At 43.3% G+C, this 16,846-nt stretch overlaps 2 protein-coding genes across 3 annotated transcripts in view; both read left to right on the top strand.

Moving 5' to 3' along the window:
* LOC103705399 (DExH-box ATP-dependent RNA helicase DExH6-like) overlaps positions 1-14,577 on the top strand; it is a 30,423-nt gene extending 15,846 nt beyond the window's left edge. Inside the window, exons 6-15 of one of the 2 annotated variants that reach the window (XR_603786.4) lie at positions 2,498-2,588; positions 2,682-2,740; positions 4,295-4,456; positions 8,160-8,212; positions 9,929-9,962; positions 10,092-10,181; positions 10,270-11,274; positions 11,352-12,428; positions 13,324-14,127; positions 14,213-14,577. Coding sequence is in view for 1 of the 2 variants with exons in the window: in XM_026803991.2 (XP_026659792.2) it covers positions 2,498-2,588; positions 2,682-2,740; positions 4,295-4,456; positions 8,160-8,212; positions 9,929-9,962; positions 10,092-10,181; positions 10,270-11,274; positions 11,352-12,428; positions 13,324-13,730; positions 14,213-14,294 (3,060 nt within the window). In the remaining variant the exon portion in view is untranslated. The remainder of the gene's footprint in view (positions 1-2,497; positions 2,589-2,681; positions 2,741-4,294; positions 4,457-8,159; positions 8,213-9,928; positions 9,963-10,091; positions 10,182-10,269; positions 11,275-11,351; positions 12,429-13,323; positions 14,128-14,212) is intronic. The other variant, XM_026803991.2, reaches the window with a different exon arrangement.
* Positions 14,578-15,324: 747 nt separating this feature from the next.
* Positions 15,325-16,358, top strand: LOC103705400. The gene has a single exon (XM_008789096.4). The coding sequence runs from the start codon at positions 15,592-15,594 to the stop codon at positions 16,201-16,203; it is 612 nt and encodes a 203-aa protein (XP_008787318.1). The 5' UTR covers positions 15,325-15,591; the 3' UTR covers positions 16,204-16,358.
* Positions 16,359-16,846: the final 488 nt, after the last annotated feature.

Raw genomic sequence — 16,846 nt, 5'->3', positions numbered from 1 at the left:
GCCGGCGACGGGCTTCTGCGCCGACGCTGGGGCGTCGGGCTCCTCCTCTGGCGTGCCTCTTTTCGCCTTTTCTTCCCAAGCTTTGGAGGGATCTCGGCGGCCTTCTTGTTCCGGTGGGCGGCCGCCTCCTCGGCGTCCGCATACTGGTTCGCCCGGGACAACAGCTCCGGGAAGCTTCTCGGCAGGCGTTTGTCCAGGGAGAAGGTGAGTCTGCCCTTCCGGAAGCCGCGCTTCAGGGCTGAAAGAGCTACCTCCTGGCTCAGGTTCCGGACCTCCAGCGTAGCCTTGTTGAAGCGGGTGAGATAATCCCGCAGGCTTTCTCCCTCGTTTTGCCGAACATCAAAGAGGGAGTCGGAGACCAGTCGCCGCCGGCTACTGACGGTGAAATGAGTGATGAAGAGGCGAGTGAACTGGTCGAAGGACTGGATTGAGTTAGCCTCCAGGCCGGCGAACCACGCCCTTGCCGGGCCACGGAGGGTTGCTGGGAAAGCCTTGCAGAGGAGAGGATCTGATGCTCCGTGGAGGAGCATAAGGGTCCTGAAACTCTCGACGTGATCCCGCGGGTCCGCTGCCCCGTCATAGGGCTCGATCGCCGGCATCTTGAACCCCGGCGGATTCGGGGTCCGCAGGATCCTCGAGGCTAGCGCCGGTTGGGAGGAGATCTCCAAGTCGGCGAAGGGATCTTTGGAATGGCCCTTCAGGACCTGGAGTTGTCGGTGGAGATCGTCCACCCGCCGGTCCAGGGAGCGCGACCGGTGGGCGGGAGACAAGGAGCGGCAGGAGGGAGACCGCCTGGAGCGCGGGTTCCTCGAGGACTGGGGGGTCTGGGAATGCGCCCGGGTCCGCCTCTCGTACCCCGCGCAGCTCCGATGAGAAGGTCCCGGCAGAATGGAACGCGCTCGAGAATCTTCCTCGCGCCGGCGCTCCTCCCCATGGGAGAGGAAGGAGCGCGGGTTGAGGAGGACAGGTGAGCGCTCAGGGAGCAGCGGCTCCTGGGCCCGCTGCGGCGCCCGAGACATCACACCCTGCAGGTTCTGCACTGCCTCCGCGAGGGTGCGAACCTGCTGGGCTAACTGGTCGAACTGAGCGGCTTCGACCATCTGAATGGGAGGTGGAGCGGTGGAGTGTTGCTGAGAATGTGTTGGAGACGCAGCGGCCTCCCGGCCGGAGGCGCGAGAGGCCCCGCGACCGGAGGCGTTGGAAGCTCCACGACCACCTCGCCGTGCCATTACGATCGCTCTGAGATTCGGGCCCTTCCTCTAGCGCCAACTGTTGCTGGTGGTCCAAACCGAGAACGATTGGCACAGCGGTGTGAACGGGGTTCCGTTTGAGTTGCCTTGGTTGGTGTTGATTGCGCTCCACCTTCCACCGGAAAACCTGCAAGCAAGCCTCGCACCACTACTGGGGTAGTGGGGGCCCTCCGACGATCAAGTCAGAGGAGATTGGAGGAGAAGGAGAGATAATAGTAGCAAGTAAGAGAATGCTCTGGAAGTTCTTGCTTACCCCCCCTTCTCCCCCCAGCCGCATATATACCAGGCTGGGGGGTCCTTTTGGGGGGTTGGTCATCGTGTAGCACGATGGAGCTGCCACTGACATGGCCGTTACAGGGCGTCGTGGGGCAGCGCTGGGTACGGCCATGACAGGGCGTAGTGGAGCTCCGCTTTGTACGGCTGTTACAGGGGATCGTGGAGCAGCGCCGGATACGACCGTTGCTGGGTGTAGTGGAGCAGAGGGCCGCGGCGTGCCTCTGGGGAATAGCCTGTCGTTGTCGAGAGATGTCCGACTCGGGGTCGGGCTGCGGAGACGAAGATGTCCGACTCGGGGTCGGATTGCTGGATCAAGGGGCAGCCGACTTGGGGTCGGGCTGCGGAGCCGAAGATGTCCGACTCGGGGTCGGCTTGCTGGATCAAGGGGCAGCCGACTCGGGGTCGGGCTGCGGAGCCGAAGATGTCCGACTCGGGGTCGGATTGCTGGATCAAGGGGCTGCCGTAGTCTTCCTGGGCGCGCGTGCCGGTCACGTGGGGCATGGTGGCTAAGTTCCCCCGTAACAGAGGTATTTGCTTTTATTTAAATACCTTGGTGCATGCTATATTCATATTTTCACTGCGACATAAATTTTATTTTTTCTAAGTGAATCTTTCATTTGAGAAGATGTTGTCACCAGTTTATATAATGAATCTAGTATTGACCTAAAAATGTTTGAATGTTTCATGTGCAGGTTTTGTCTGTCACTTATGGATGTGCCTAAAACATCTCAGCTTTTTATATATTTGTTCTTAGTATCATAGATATTTTATCTTTGATTGTAGTAACTTGATATCTATGACAATAACCAAATATGCTAAAATACAACGAAAGCACTAATGGATCTTTTGCTTTTTGGTTATTGCATGGATATGTTTTAAGCGCCCCATCCCCCATGCAAAATGATGACTGTAGTTCCTTTTGGACATTATTTTCCTGCAAGGCTGAGTAATTTATCTCCAACAAAATGCAGGTCCCTCAATATATCTTGGATCATATGTGGGGAAAAGATGAGGCTTGTAAAATTGTGTGCACACAACCCAGGCGCATATCAGCCATTTCCGGTGCTTTCACCTCACCATCTTGTGTTCAAAATAATTCTCTTTTACATGTTGATTAGTGAATCTTGTGTTTATCTTTGGTAATTGGATGTGCAGTTGCTGAGAGGATTGCTTATGAAAGAGGGGAAACTGTTGGAGAAAATGTTGGATATAAGGTAATTGATTTTACTTAAATATATCTTCGAAGTACTAATTAAATGATCATTATACTTGTCTATGTCCTGATCAAAAGGGGTCTCTAGCACAAGTTTCCGGTTTGTAGTTTATCTATTGTTTGGGATACCCATCCACAAACATTCTTGGAAGTTGTCCAAGTGATGAAAGTTTGATCTGTTTTTAAAAATAAAGACAGTAAGTAACCTGCATCAAGTAAGATCAGCTAGAGTTGATGAACATAATGGTGCCAAGTTATGCCATACATTTATCACATTAAAGTGCATGGTAAAAAGTCAAATATAATGACTAGATAGCAATTTTACTTGGCTGAAACTGTTTAGTCAGGTAATTTTATATGGCAAATCCAGATGGCTTTATCAACTTGGCAGCTAAACAGCAAGGAGCACAAGGATCACCGGTTCCCCATTATCACATCACATTCAAAAGAAAGCTTTGTGAGGAAGTGTAGGGACTCAAAGATCCCTGTCTGTAGGGTTTAATGTTCAAAAGTGGCTCAAGGACAAGCTAGATGGAAGAAAGTAGTGTAGATGGATTGAATAAAAGGAGAGAAAACAAAAGAGAGGATTGAAGACAGAGGCACACACCAGGCTGCTTTACGCACCTGGGGCATCTATATAGTGGACCAGGGTCTGATATATAATGTATGAACTATGTAATTAAGTCTAAAAACATTAACAACTAACTTATAATCCTCTTGCACCCATAGTGATGTAGATTATTATCCAATAAAAAATAATATGAAATTGTAGTCGAGCACACATTACTGAATTACAATTGCCTGCTTCTGCTTAAGCACCATAACCATATGCCTCTTGATTCTATAAGTTGCCCTGAGTTTTAGGGAGTAATGTAGAAACTGAAGCTCAACTTTTCAAATTGACAGTAGATACTCCTTGATTAACTATAAGGTACTCCATTAAGTATAACGTGCCATCTCAATAAGAATGTATTTGTTATAACCAAGGTTTGTGGACCTGGTTCTTCCAATCTGTTCTAGGTTGCACCGATGAGGAACCACTCCTGGGACACATCCAGGATGTCAGGATCTAGTAAAGCAGGCATCCTGGTTGGTACCAGTCTGTTCCAGTCGATGGCTAACTTCTCCTGTATCACCTACTGGGCTCCATGAACTATTTTAAATCAAGAGCATGCCATTCTATATCAGTTGCTAATGGCTAACAACTCCTGTATCAACTGCCATGAATTTTAAGCATTGGCATGAGGCACATAAAATGCACTTTGATTCCTAACTGTTGCATTACCCTTATGATTGTGAAACTTCTTTTCTTTAACTCATACTAATTCTTCGCTGATATGATATAGTTGGTTACTCAAATATCTAAGAATTGGTATCTTTTGCATCCTGTCTTTTCCTTTGATTGGATTTTTTTGTTTTTAAAAAGAGGTACCTAGCATGTAATTGTAGTTACATTTCATTACCTCAAGACTCATATAGGATGAGGACTTTATAACAGCATGAATATGCAGTTGATATATGCTCAACGGTTCAATATTTTTTGCAAAACTTTCAGATACGCCTGGAGTCTAAAGGCGGGAAAAACTCATCAATAATGTTCTGCACTAATGGAGTTCTTTTGAGATTATTGGTTAGCAGAGGTGCAAATTCATCCAAGGCAGAAACAGGAAACAGGTCATTGGAGGATAGTCTCATGGGAATAACACACATTATTGTGGTAAGTTGTATATCTATCACATGAAATTGTGAAATCTGTTCCTTATGAAGCTACTTGTATATTTGATGTTATCTGGGTGAGTATTAGAGCTAGTCTGATTTAGATTGATCAGATTTACTGGAACTTAATGGGGGAAATCTATCTCTTTTATAATATGCAAATAAACAAAGAGGAGCTTCTGTTTCACTAAGTCTTTATGTTGAATTCATATGGTACTCTTCTAAATAAAACTGTCACTTTATCCTTTTGTGACAATAAAACAGAGAATTAGCGAAAGTAATAATCTATACTTGCTTTATGTTGTTTCCCTGCACCCTAGTAGATGCCTGTTTACAGCTTCGCAATAGAAGGGCGAGGCCCATTTGAAACAAGTTGGGATATCATCTTTGGAATATCTGCACCCTGTTCTTTTCTTTTCTGGGTGCCATTGTAGAAGGAAACACAAAAGCTCTATAATATCTAGTGACAGCCACTCAGAACTTAACCCCAGCTGATTCACATTTGCTTGGGGGCATGTGGTGGGTGTGGGTGTGGGGGTATGTGCATGTCTGCGAGTGAGAGTGAGAGAGCACCTTACCATGAGTATATATTAGATGAGTTAAATTCTTATTTTGCTACTGATGATGTATCTTTTTTATACACTTTGTAACAAGGTTTGTTGAACTGGTACTGGAGGTTGTATTGGCCTGTGATCGGTTCGACATGGTGCAGGTTTGTACCATGCCATTCTGGATCTGTACCATATTGTTTCGGGGTGTACTGATACAGAGGGAGTCGAAGAGGGATGGAGAGAGGGAGGAGAGAGAAAAATAAGAGGGAGAGAAAGGGAGGGACAACGAGCTATAGAGAGAGGGCTCGAAATCCTTCATCGGCTGTTGTTGGAAGAGGGGGGGGGGGGTGATAGAGGGAGAGGGAGGAAGAGGGAGGAGGAGGAAGGGGCCGAGGAAAACCCTAACCCTAGTAGAGTGAGAGCAGGTGGAGTAGGGTGTGGGGACGCTTACCGATAACGCTCAGAGGAGAGGGAGGGGGAGGGCAAGCAAGCTCGAGCAGTGGCGAGCGCAGGAGGAAGGGGCTACGATTGCAAGCGACATGGCGGGGGCGGCATGGGCTTTAAATCGAGCCAGGGAGGTTTAACTAAATTGGAGCTAGTTTAGCCTATTTATCGAGTCGATAGGGCGAATCATCCTAGTTTCCCGTTGGTTCGGTACGCTCCGAGCTGGACGGTTCGGGGTGGTACGACCAACCATACTTTGTAATTTATTTTGTGCATATGCATCCAATTCGGTGGTGTTTGGCTTGTTCGTAGAAGTCCTTGGAACGCTTTTGCAGTGATTGTTACACTCATGATATATATATGATTGAAAAGATATATTGGGAAGTCTCACTTGGCAATGATGAGATTAGAGAGTTAAAAGTAGTCTTCCTTTTTAAATGTTGTTTTGTAAGACATAAGAACCTTTATGAGCTGCTTTTTTGGAAAATAGGAGGCCAATTATCAATCCCTAATTTCGTTTAGTGGTGATGGTTGCACAAATGTGTGCAAATACAGACAGGGCATTGATTTATAATTTTGCATTTGTGAAGTGGTAGTGTTCAAATTAACTGTAGTAGATCTGAATTTGTTTTGTGACTTTGAAGTTAAAGAAAAAAGTTCATTACCAAGTCATGTTCCTAGTGATCCAGGGTCCTTGGAGGGGTGAACTAGAGATAGACTTAATCATTGGCATTTTTTTTACAGAAGGTAGCTACCTTAGGAATTGAACCTGTGCGATTGCACTTAGGGGTGCAAATGGATTAGGTCGGATCGGGTCATGAGTGACCCCGACCCAACTCGGTTCCTTATTCGGATCCTAATTTTGGATCCAGACCCGACCCAATAGAAGTTCGGGTCGGGTCGGGTCGGGTCCACCACTACAATTTTGGATCCAACGGGTCATTCGGGTCCGGTTGGTTCCATGTATAACCCGAACCTAACCCGAAAAATTCGGATTTGGTTCGGATCCGGGCCGAGTCAACCCATCCATGGCTTCAAAACTTGTTTGCATCCCTGTGGGCTCAAATAATTTTATAGATCAGGGTCAGGTCGGGTCGTAGGATTGAAATTCTAAAATTATCCAAATTTCAAATGGGTTGGATCGGGTCGGGTCTGAATTTAGTAAACCCAGACTTGATCCGAAAAATGGAATAAGTCCAATTTTAGGACCCGACTCGCCCCACGGGTCCTTCAAAATAGGTTGGGTCGGGTCTAAGCGGGACGAGTTGGGTCTAAGCGAGTCAACCCGACCCATTTGCAACCTTAACTGCACTTGTTAGCCCAAGCTTTTACCATTGCACCAAGAATGGCCCCTATATTTTGTAATTTGGAAGTCACCATATTATTATAAAACCACTTTTTTTCTTGTAAATATCGTGTATTTATTGTTATCCTTTGTTATCTCACTTTGCAATATTTTAGACCATGCTGATCTCTCCCTTTCTTGGGGGAGCGAGGGAGGGAGGGAGAGGGAGAGGAGGGGGGGGGGGGGGGGCGAGGGAAACCCTAGCCCTAACCCTAACCCTAGTAGTGTGTGAGAGAGAGGGGGGACATAGAAGGGTGGAGGGAGGGACTCTTATTGGTAACACTCGAATGGCGGGGGAGGGTGAGCAACGTCGAGCACGAACGCAAGGATGAGGGGCTACGATCGCGAGTGGCGAGGGAGAGGGGCCTCTCGAAAGATCGTGAACTGAGCTTTAGGGGGGGAGGGGGTTTGTCGAAAAACTAAGCCGGATGGGCTTTAAATTGAACTAGGAGGGGTTAATCAAATTGGAGCCAGTTTGGCCTATTTACCGGGCTGATAAGGTGAACCATCCCGGTTCCATGTTGGTTCAGTACGCCCCGAGCTAGGCAGTTTGGGCAGCACAACCAACCATTCTTTCTAATTTATTTTGTACATATGTATCCAATTCGGTGGTGTTTGACTTGTTTGTAGAAGTCCTTGGAACATTTGTGCAGTGGCTTGTTGCTCTCATGATATATATATATATATATATATATATATATATATATATATATATATATATATATATATATATATATATATATGATTGAAAAGATTATCTTGGGAAGTCTCACTTGACAATAATAAGTAGAGAGTTAAAAATAGACTTCCTTTTTAAAGAGAGACATGTCCTTTGTAAGACATAAGCACCTTTGTGAGCTGTTTTTTCAGAAAATGGGAGTGCAATTATCAATCCCTAATTCCGTTTAGTGGCGATGGTTGCGCAATTGCATGCAGATATAGATAGGGCATTGATATATAATTTTGCATTTGTGAAGTGGTAGTGTTCATGTTAACAATAGGAGATTTGTATCCATTTTGTAACTTCAAAGTTAAAAGAAAAATTTCTTTACCAAGTCATGCTTCTAGTAATCCAGGGTCCTTGGAGGGGCGAACTAGAGATAGACCTAGCCATTGATATTTATCTGCAGAAGCCCAAGACTTGAACCTGTGCCACACGCTTGTTAGCCCAAGCCTTTACTATGGCACCAAGCAATGGTCCCTGTATTTCGTAATTTGGAAGTGGTCATATTATTAAACCACCTTTTTCCTTGCAAATATCATGCATTTATTGTTATCCTTTGTTATCTCACTTTGCAATATTCTTTGACCATGGCTGATCTCTCCCTTTCTTCCTCTTTCTCTCTTTTTTTTTTGCCCTCCAGGATGAAATTCATGAAAGGGACAGGTTTTCTGATTTTATGCTGGCAATTCTCAGGTACTTGAAAATCAAGTTACTTCACCAAAGATACAAGTATAGCTGTCAGACTTTGTCTAAAGTTTATATCATGTGCAATATATATTTAGCATAAATTTAGCATTATCATGTAGAAATTTTAGAAGTTCTGAGGTTTAGTTAGTCCTTTATAGGAATAAAAGGGAATATAATCACATAAATTAATATTAATAGGGTTTGACAAATACACTATTTTTTAAGATACATGCATGCCCCACTCCCTCCCTCCCTTTCCTATTTTGTATTTTTGTGTTCCAACGTTACAAGAGTGTGATAAACACCAGGCCCTAGGAGCGTGCATCTACCAGGCAAGAATTCCTTACCTAGGAATTTGCTGAGCTTATTCCAAGGTCTGGATGACAAATTTAAGTACCCCCTAGGATGGCTGTACCATAATGGCATCCTTTTGGATTGCTATCCAAAAAATATATGGGCAATGTTTTTCTTTTTATAATTATGATAAAAGTGTATTTAATCTATCTATTTCCCGATCATTGAATTCACATTGACAAAGACTTGTGCCATTAATCCTTACTATTCAATATAGTCTGGGAGGGTGATTTTTGGAACTTTCAGGCATTCAAACACCATGCATGACCCATTTGGCCTTAATGTAACTGTGGATGTTAATGTTTATCATTTTAAGCATCCCGATATACTATATTGTGTACCTATTTTTTGATCTGCTAGGCACTTATTTAGCACAAAGGTTGGAATACTTGTCTTAATTTTGGTTCCGACTCGGCCAAATGAGTTCTGGTTTAGATTCTGTACACATTATTTGATTTGCTTGGCGCTTCTTTAACTAAAGGTTGGAAACTTGTTCCAATTTTTTGGTTCAGACTGGGCCAAACAAGTTTTGGCTTTAATGAGTCCGGTGGTTTCATTTTCATTTTCGGCAGTTTGGTTGATTTTTTTTAAAATATCAGTTGATATGAGGGAAATGGTTAGAAACAATTAAGAAAGTCAAGAAAATAAATAAGATATGTTTGAACACATTATATTGTTTCAGACCTTCAAATGCATCATTTTTCGATGGTTTCATACCAAGACAGTCAAACATTACTATTTTTGAAAGATAAAGCTAAAATATCAGATAGAGAATAAAATATATCATTTTAATCTTTGATGACAATCTAACATATGAAAGTTGAGGCAATAAGATTTTCGCCTAAGTATAGCCAAACCTATGTCAAAAATTTTGTTTCCCGTGAAACCTCTTTTGGAACATGATATTGCAATGCTTCTAAGCAGGGTATGCCGGTACGAACCGGTTCAGGCAGGGACTGATACCGGAAGCTTTTCATTGAAAAACCGGCTGGTACGACTGCTGTACCAGTACGGCGGATCTTGCTTCTAAGTCTTCTCAAAACCTGCAAAATCTAAGTATAATATAGAGAAAATGCTTTAAAGATTGAAAGAAATGGAGAATGGCAAAAAATGGCATAGATAATATTACGAAGAATTTGGCCTCATAGTTTAGTTTCAGTCTAAACTTAAATCGATCAGTTTCAGGCGAAACCTAAATGTGTTTGTTTTGGTTCCACAATTTCAGGTGGAACTTCAAACTATGGTTATCACCACAATATTTTATCAATTTGAGTAATAGACACAAGAAATGGCAGTATTTTCAAATTTCTGGATAACAAAAATACTTATTCCCTAACTTCTTTCCCTGCCATGTGGGCTTATTTGCAGAGACCTCCTGCCTTCTTACCCTCATCTACGAATGGTGAGCACAATTTCTTTCTGTCTTAATTTTCTTACCAGATAAGCTCATTGCATAATTTAATTATAGTTATTTTTGTAAAGATAAATGTCTTGAATATAGTGTACCATTGATAAATGATCTGTGCCATAGGTACTCATGAGTGCTACTATTGATGCTGAACGATTTTCGAAGTACTTCAGTGGATGCCCCATTATTCAGGTCCCGGGGTTCACATATCCTGTAAGAATCTGTGATGTGCCTTTCAACTATTATTCAAGCTTGAGGCTATATATTAGTATCTTGTGATCTTATTGTACCTTTGCTTCAGGTCAAAACTTTCTATTTGGAGGATGTGCTTTCTGTCTTAAAATCTACAGATGATAATCATCTGAATCCTGTGGCCATAAGTGGTGTGGAGGAAGGTACTCCATTGACAGAAGACTACAAAAATGCCCTAGATGAATCAATCAATCTAGCTTTAGCAAATGAAGAATTTGACCCACTGTTAGAACTGATTTCTACCGAGCAAACACCAAAAATCTACAACTACCAGCATTCATTGACTGGTGCGTCACCATTGATGGTGTTTGCGGGGAAAGGTAGAGTAGGAGATGTATGCATGCTCCTGTCATTTGGTGCTGACTGCTCTTTATGTGCCAATGATGGAAGCACTGCACTGGATTGGGCTCAGCAAGAGAATCATCTCCATGTCTGTGAAATTATTAAAAAACACATGGAGAAAGCTTTATCGAAGTCAGCAGAGGAGGAGGAGCTACTGAGCAAATACCTAGCAAGCATTAACCCAGTGCACATTGACACTATACTAATAGAGAGGTTATTAAGAAAAATATGTACTGATTCCAAGGAAGGAGCAATCCTAGTTTTTCTTCCAGGATGGGATGACATAAATCAAACTAGAGAGAGATTGCTTGCATCTCCATTTTTTCGAGATCCATCAAAGTTTGTGATACTCTCTCTCCATTCTATGATTCCATCTGCAGAGCAGAAGAAAGTTTTCAAATGTCCACCTGCTGGAGTTCGTAAAATCATCCTCTCAACTAACATTGCAGAGACTGCTGTTACCATTGATGATGTTGTATATGTCATAGACAGTGGTCGGATGAAAGAGAAAAGTTATGATCCTTATAACAATGTATCTACTCTGCAGTCTTCTTGGGTTTCAAAAGCTAGTGCTAGGCAGCGTGAGGGACGTGCTGGTCGTTGCCAGCCAGGAACTTGTTACCATCTGTACTCGAGAACACGTGCAGCATCTCTGCCAGAGTACCAAGTTCCTGAAATAAAGCGGATGCCAATTGAGGAACTCTGTTTGCAGGCAAGCTTTTACTTCATTTTTCCTTTTCCATTTATGATTGATATAAAGTGACTTGGTTATATCATTTCTCCTGGCAGGTCAAGTTGCTTGATCCCGATTATAGAATAGTAAATTTTTTGCACAGAACTTTGGACCCTCCAGTTCCAGAAACTATCCGTAATGCAATCATTGTTCTTCAAGACATTGGTGCCTTAACGGATGATGAAAAGCTTACAGATCTTGGGGAAAAGCTTGGTTCCCTTCCTGTTCATCCATCAACTAGCAAGATGCTATTATTTGCTATCTTGATGAATTGCCTAGAACCTGCATTAACACTAGCATGCGCAGCAGATTATAGGGAGCCCTTTATTCTGCCAATGGCTCCAGATGAGAGGAAGAGAGCTGCGGTGGCCAAACTTGAGCTGGCTTCCTTGTATGGTGGGTATAGTGATCAGCTTGCAGTAGTTGCAGCATTTGATTGTTGGAAGCGTGCAAAAGATAGAGGTCAAGAATCTCAGTTCTGCTCTAAGTATTTTGTCTCTTCAAACACCATGAATATGTTGTCTAGCATGCGGAAGCAGCTTCATAGCGAACTGGCAAAAAATGGTTTTATTCCTTCGGATATATCCAGTTGTAGTTTAAATGCTCGAGATCCAGGTATCCTGCAGGCTGTCCTCATGGCTGGTACTTATCCAATGGTGGGAAGATTGCTCCCCCGTCGCAAGAATGGTGGTAAAAGAGCTATTGTGGAGACAGCTAGCGGCGCCAAAGTACGCTTGCATCCACATTCCTCCAACTTCAACTTATCGTTTAGTAAATCTGCTGGTAGCCCACTTATAATTTATGATGAGATTACCCGCGGAGATGGAGGTATGTACATAAAAAACTGTTCTCTGGTTGGGCCATATCCATTGTTGTTGCTTGCAATGGAGATTTTTGTTGCTCCTGCAAATGATGATGTTGAAAGTGATGAAGATGAAGAATCTTCCAGTGGTGAGGAAGATGAGATGGAGATGAACACATTATCTGAGCAGCATGGAGAGGAGATTATGTCTTCTCCTGATAACACTGTATTAGTCATTGCTGACCGATGGCTAAGATTTGAGTCAACTGCACTCGATGTTGCTCAGATTTACTGCTTACGAGAACGGCTATCTGCTGCTATCTTATTCAAAGTAAGATTTCACTCATCTGTCAATAACTTTGCATTCGTTAGGGATGCAAGGATCTATGAGTTTGCCCTTTTCTTTGCTTGATGCTAACATCTTTGAACTTCTAGATTTTGACCGGCTAAAGTGAATGTTAGAAAAATCCTGCTAAAATCCTGTCACTTTTTTTTAGTGAATTATAAAATGTTCTGTTTATTTGCAAAGTCCAGAATGTACTTTTAGGTCCTGTTGCATTTAGACCCACCTTTCCATGAATCGTTATAAAAATAGTTATGACAACTTATCCTGAATAATTGTGCTTTGGAAGTGTGAATTGGATGATGCCTTAATGATCACACTCCTACATCATGGAGGATGTTCCGCATCCCAGTCTTATTTTACTTTTTGGATGGCATAGCTTGGTTTGAACCTCTTTGTAATATTTGTCACTTAGTATGAAGCTGACAATCATAGCAATGAGGCCATATGGCACCAAGTTTTTAATGAGCATGTGACCTTTCTGTTGTAATAATGACTTGTATGCTTTGATGAATTCAATTTGTGTGTATATCGGTCAAGGATCGCCGAATTGGCACCGTTAGGCATACCAGTCGGCCACCGAACTGGTTCGGACCGGTTCGATCCGGTACCAAACCGGTACCACTGGTTTGGCCTCCAAAAGTCCAAAAAAATTTAGCCTAGCTGGTACAAGCTGGAATAGGCAGGTGCCGTTTTTCATGGCCGAACCGAACTGGTCAGGGACCGGACCGATCCGGTATGGGCTGAATCGGCTGGTACGGGCCGGTTCAGCATATCATGATATTGGTACAATATTCTTGGCCTTTCTATGTGTAGTTCTTTAAAATTACCCACTTATTTTTCTCCTTTTGGTTGAATCCTCACTGAAAGTACACTTTTGCAGGTCAAATATCCACAGGAAGTTCTGCCTCCTGCTCTTGGAGCATCTATGTACACCATTGCTTGTATTCTTTCATATGATGGATTGCCGAGTATAGTCCCTGTCGATGAATCGATGGAACCCCAAACATCAAAGGCAGATGCTACTGACATGAAGCAGGGAAGAAGAGCAATTGGCTATATTTCTCCTGGCAAGTTCCTTAGATCTTTGGTGTCAGATAAAGCCCAAAATAAATCTAATTTCCATAAGATGAGGGCATCAATGCATGGTAGTGCCATCTTGCCATACTCTGCACCGCATGCCCCGGTTGAAAGGTTCCAACAACAAAGACCTCCCTTAAATGGACCAGGTTCAGGTGGTTCCACACCAAGGATCCAGCCTTCCAAACGGCAGCGTGAAAATGTGTCCCGGTGAGAAGGAAGTTATAGGTCTTAGGCCCATTTTAGTCATTTTCGAATATATTGGCTTGATGCCTAGGCCCCTTTGAGGGATCCACAGGATGTAAAATTGGATAAGTCTAAGGCTCAGCAATGGATTATTCCACCATATCTGATGAATCTCTTTGGTTATCTTCTGAGGTACAGCAGGACTTAATTCAGCATCAATGATTGAAGGAACATGGTTATGGTAAATGCTTTAAGTTGTTCAGGAGACTTGCATGCTGCAACATAAGCGATTGCCTTTGACATTGATTCACCAGTGTGTCGTATTGTATAGCAATTGGTTTTTCCCTATCTTGCTTGTATTCTACTGATCTGGTGATTTTGATTGCGTCGGTCAAGAATGTTTTGTGGCAGCATGCTAAAGGTCTTACATTGTGAAGTTGGTCGAGCTGTCCACCTTATTTGAGAAAGTGCTGGGATCTCTAACACTAATCAATTTGTTGATGCAGTGACATGATCTACATCTTTGCAAGGTTTGCTAACAGATATGGAGACTTTGACCATCTCATGAAGGAAAGAACAAAGTACTGAAACAGAAAGGACCAGAAGAAAGAACAGGGCAATTGTTGATTTCAGCTGGACTAATTTCATTTGGAAAAAAAAGAAGAAATACTTGCAGAATACTATGTATTTATTATTCCTTCATTAGGCTAGTTTTTATAAAATGTTTCTCCTGTCTAGGTGATTTTTTAATATGGTATTTAACTATTTATTAACCTAGAAATTTTTTGGCTAAAGCTTGATTTAGACATGTCTATGAAGATTGTTTGAATGACTGTTTTCAATTGGAATCATCTGCACTCCTCTCAAATTATGAACCTTGTGTTCATGGGATGCTCCAGCCATATAGAGATGTTCTCTGGTCAGTGCTTTGCATAAGCAGGTGGTGTGTACATGAATGCTGGACCATGTTATGTGCATTATAAGAAACCAGGAAACATGGAAGCTTGAAGTTGCTCATGCATATAGCTGATCACAGGCCGGGCTCTAGGCCGAAATGTCGAAATTCTATTCATTTTTTATCGAATTTCAGGCTGGGCTTATTTAAAATTCGACTTTTTCTGTGCCTAAGCCTGACCCATGATCAACACTCTCATATGCAGTAGATGTTTGTAGGTGGGGCAGCTTACAACAAAATTTAAGAAAGGAAGCTGCTCGAGTTGTGCGACCTCACTTTGCACTCCTGAAGACATATATTGACTCCAAATCCCATTTTATCTTCACTTGATCCTTGCTTGTGTTAACACATATTGCATAAGGTATACAAACAAGCTCAAGTCTATGTAAATAATGGCATGCTCGAGTATTATGTCTACAATTATGTCATGAATTGTTTAAATTTTTATTCAGCTCCAATTTTTAGAATAGTTTTTGAATTAATTTTTTATTTATAAAAAAAATAAACTAAGTTATAAACGATATATATATATATATATATATATATATATATATATTGCTAGGTTATGACAGCTATTTCTTAGAATAATTATGCCTGATATGAATAAATTTGCATGGTATAACTATTCTCTACTTATGCCTGCTTTCTAATTGTCTGACAGAGACTTATTCCAGGTCTTATATCTGCTTTATTCCCCAACCAAATGCTAATCTTAGCCATCTTGATACTGCACCATATATTAATGTCTCAACAAATCTTAGCCGGTAAAAGGTTGGTGGACGGCTGAAACAGAATATCATTTAAAACTCTCTCGCAAAACCCGTTCTTTTTTTTTTGTGCGGTGGACGCTAAAGAAGGGGAGAGTGGGTGGAATAAAGCCAGATAGATACTCAGAGAAAGAGAGGGGTAAAGGGTGGAGACTGGAGACAGATGGAGAAGAAATGCCGGCCGTTGATCGTGGCGATGAAGGGTCACCCTGGAACCGGCAAGTCCACCCTCGCACGTGACGTCGCCGCCGCCCTCCGCTGCCCTCTCCTCGACAAGGACGACGTCCGCGACTGCACCCTCCCCGTCCAGCAATCCCTCGCTGCCGCCACTTCCTCCGCCGGCGGCGCCGCCGCGTTGCTGAACGACCTCTCCTACTCGGTGCTGTGGCGGATGGCCGAGACACAGCTCCGCCTCGGCCTCACCGTCGTCGTCGACTCCCCCCTCTCCCGCCGGACCCACCTCGACCGCCTCCTCCACCTGGCCCGCCGCGCCGGCGCCGGTGTCGTCGTCGTGGAGTGCCGGCCGTCCGACGAGGCCGAGTGGCGCCGCCGCCTGGAGTCGAGGGGTGCCGCCGCGTCGGCGGATGACGGCGGCTGGCACAAGCCCGCCAGCTGGGCGGAGCTCCGGAGTCTGGTGGAGGGGTACGGCGGCTGCACGGTTTATGATGTCGGCGACGTGCCGAGGCTCGTCGTCGACACCACCTTGGCGGCCGCCGGTGCGGAGGAGGTCTCGGCGGCGGTCGTGGAGTTTATTCGGTCTAATGCTCATGGCTAAACACGGAGATTTTCCCGTTTTTTTTCCTGGTTTAATCTTTGGGGTGGATGTGAGGTGTCACGTGACCCGATTGTAAACTTTTTTATTGAAAAATTAATCCTCGCAAAGAAACTTTTTTATTGTAACTTGGTCTTCTTTCCTTCTATTTTTTATTCAAAATTACATGGAAGAGTTTGTTGAACAAAATTGTCTAAGAACATTCTGAAAAAATAAATAAAAAGAAAGAAAGAAAGAAAGAAAAAAGCTTTGTCCTTGGTTAGATTTCTTGGGTATGGAATGGCAGCAGGATTAACTTAAATGCACCCATACAATCACCAATAGCCTTTCTTAATAAGTTAGGTAACACTTCGATTAAAATAAGACTAAGTTGGGCAGCACTGCCACTTGATCTGATGCATGCCTGGACAATTGAGCTATGGAGATTGGGCACCATTTTCTCCATAGGTGTTGTTCTGAGCATTTCACATGTTGGCCAAACATCAAAATCAATAAAAAAGTCTATTAGCATCTCCTTTGAAATGCAAAGGAGTTTATTAAAGCAAAAGTATAAGCCATGTAGCTAAAAGTCTAGTATTCTTGTTGCAAGAGTGCCTTGCTATATTCGGAGTACTATTCATGAGGACTATATGATTGCTTTATAATT

The sequence above is a fragment of the Phoenix dactylifera genome, unplaced genomic scaffold (genome assembly GCF_009389715.1).
Source record: "Phoenix dactylifera cultivar Barhee BC4 unplaced genomic scaffold, palm_55x_up_171113_PBpolish2nd_filt_p 000007F, whole genome shotgun sequence".
Lineage (NCBI taxonomy): Eukaryota > Viridiplantae > Streptophyta > Magnoliopsida > Arecales > Arecaceae > Phoenix > Phoenix dactylifera.
This window is presented reverse-complemented; position numbering and strand designations above follow the sequence as displayed.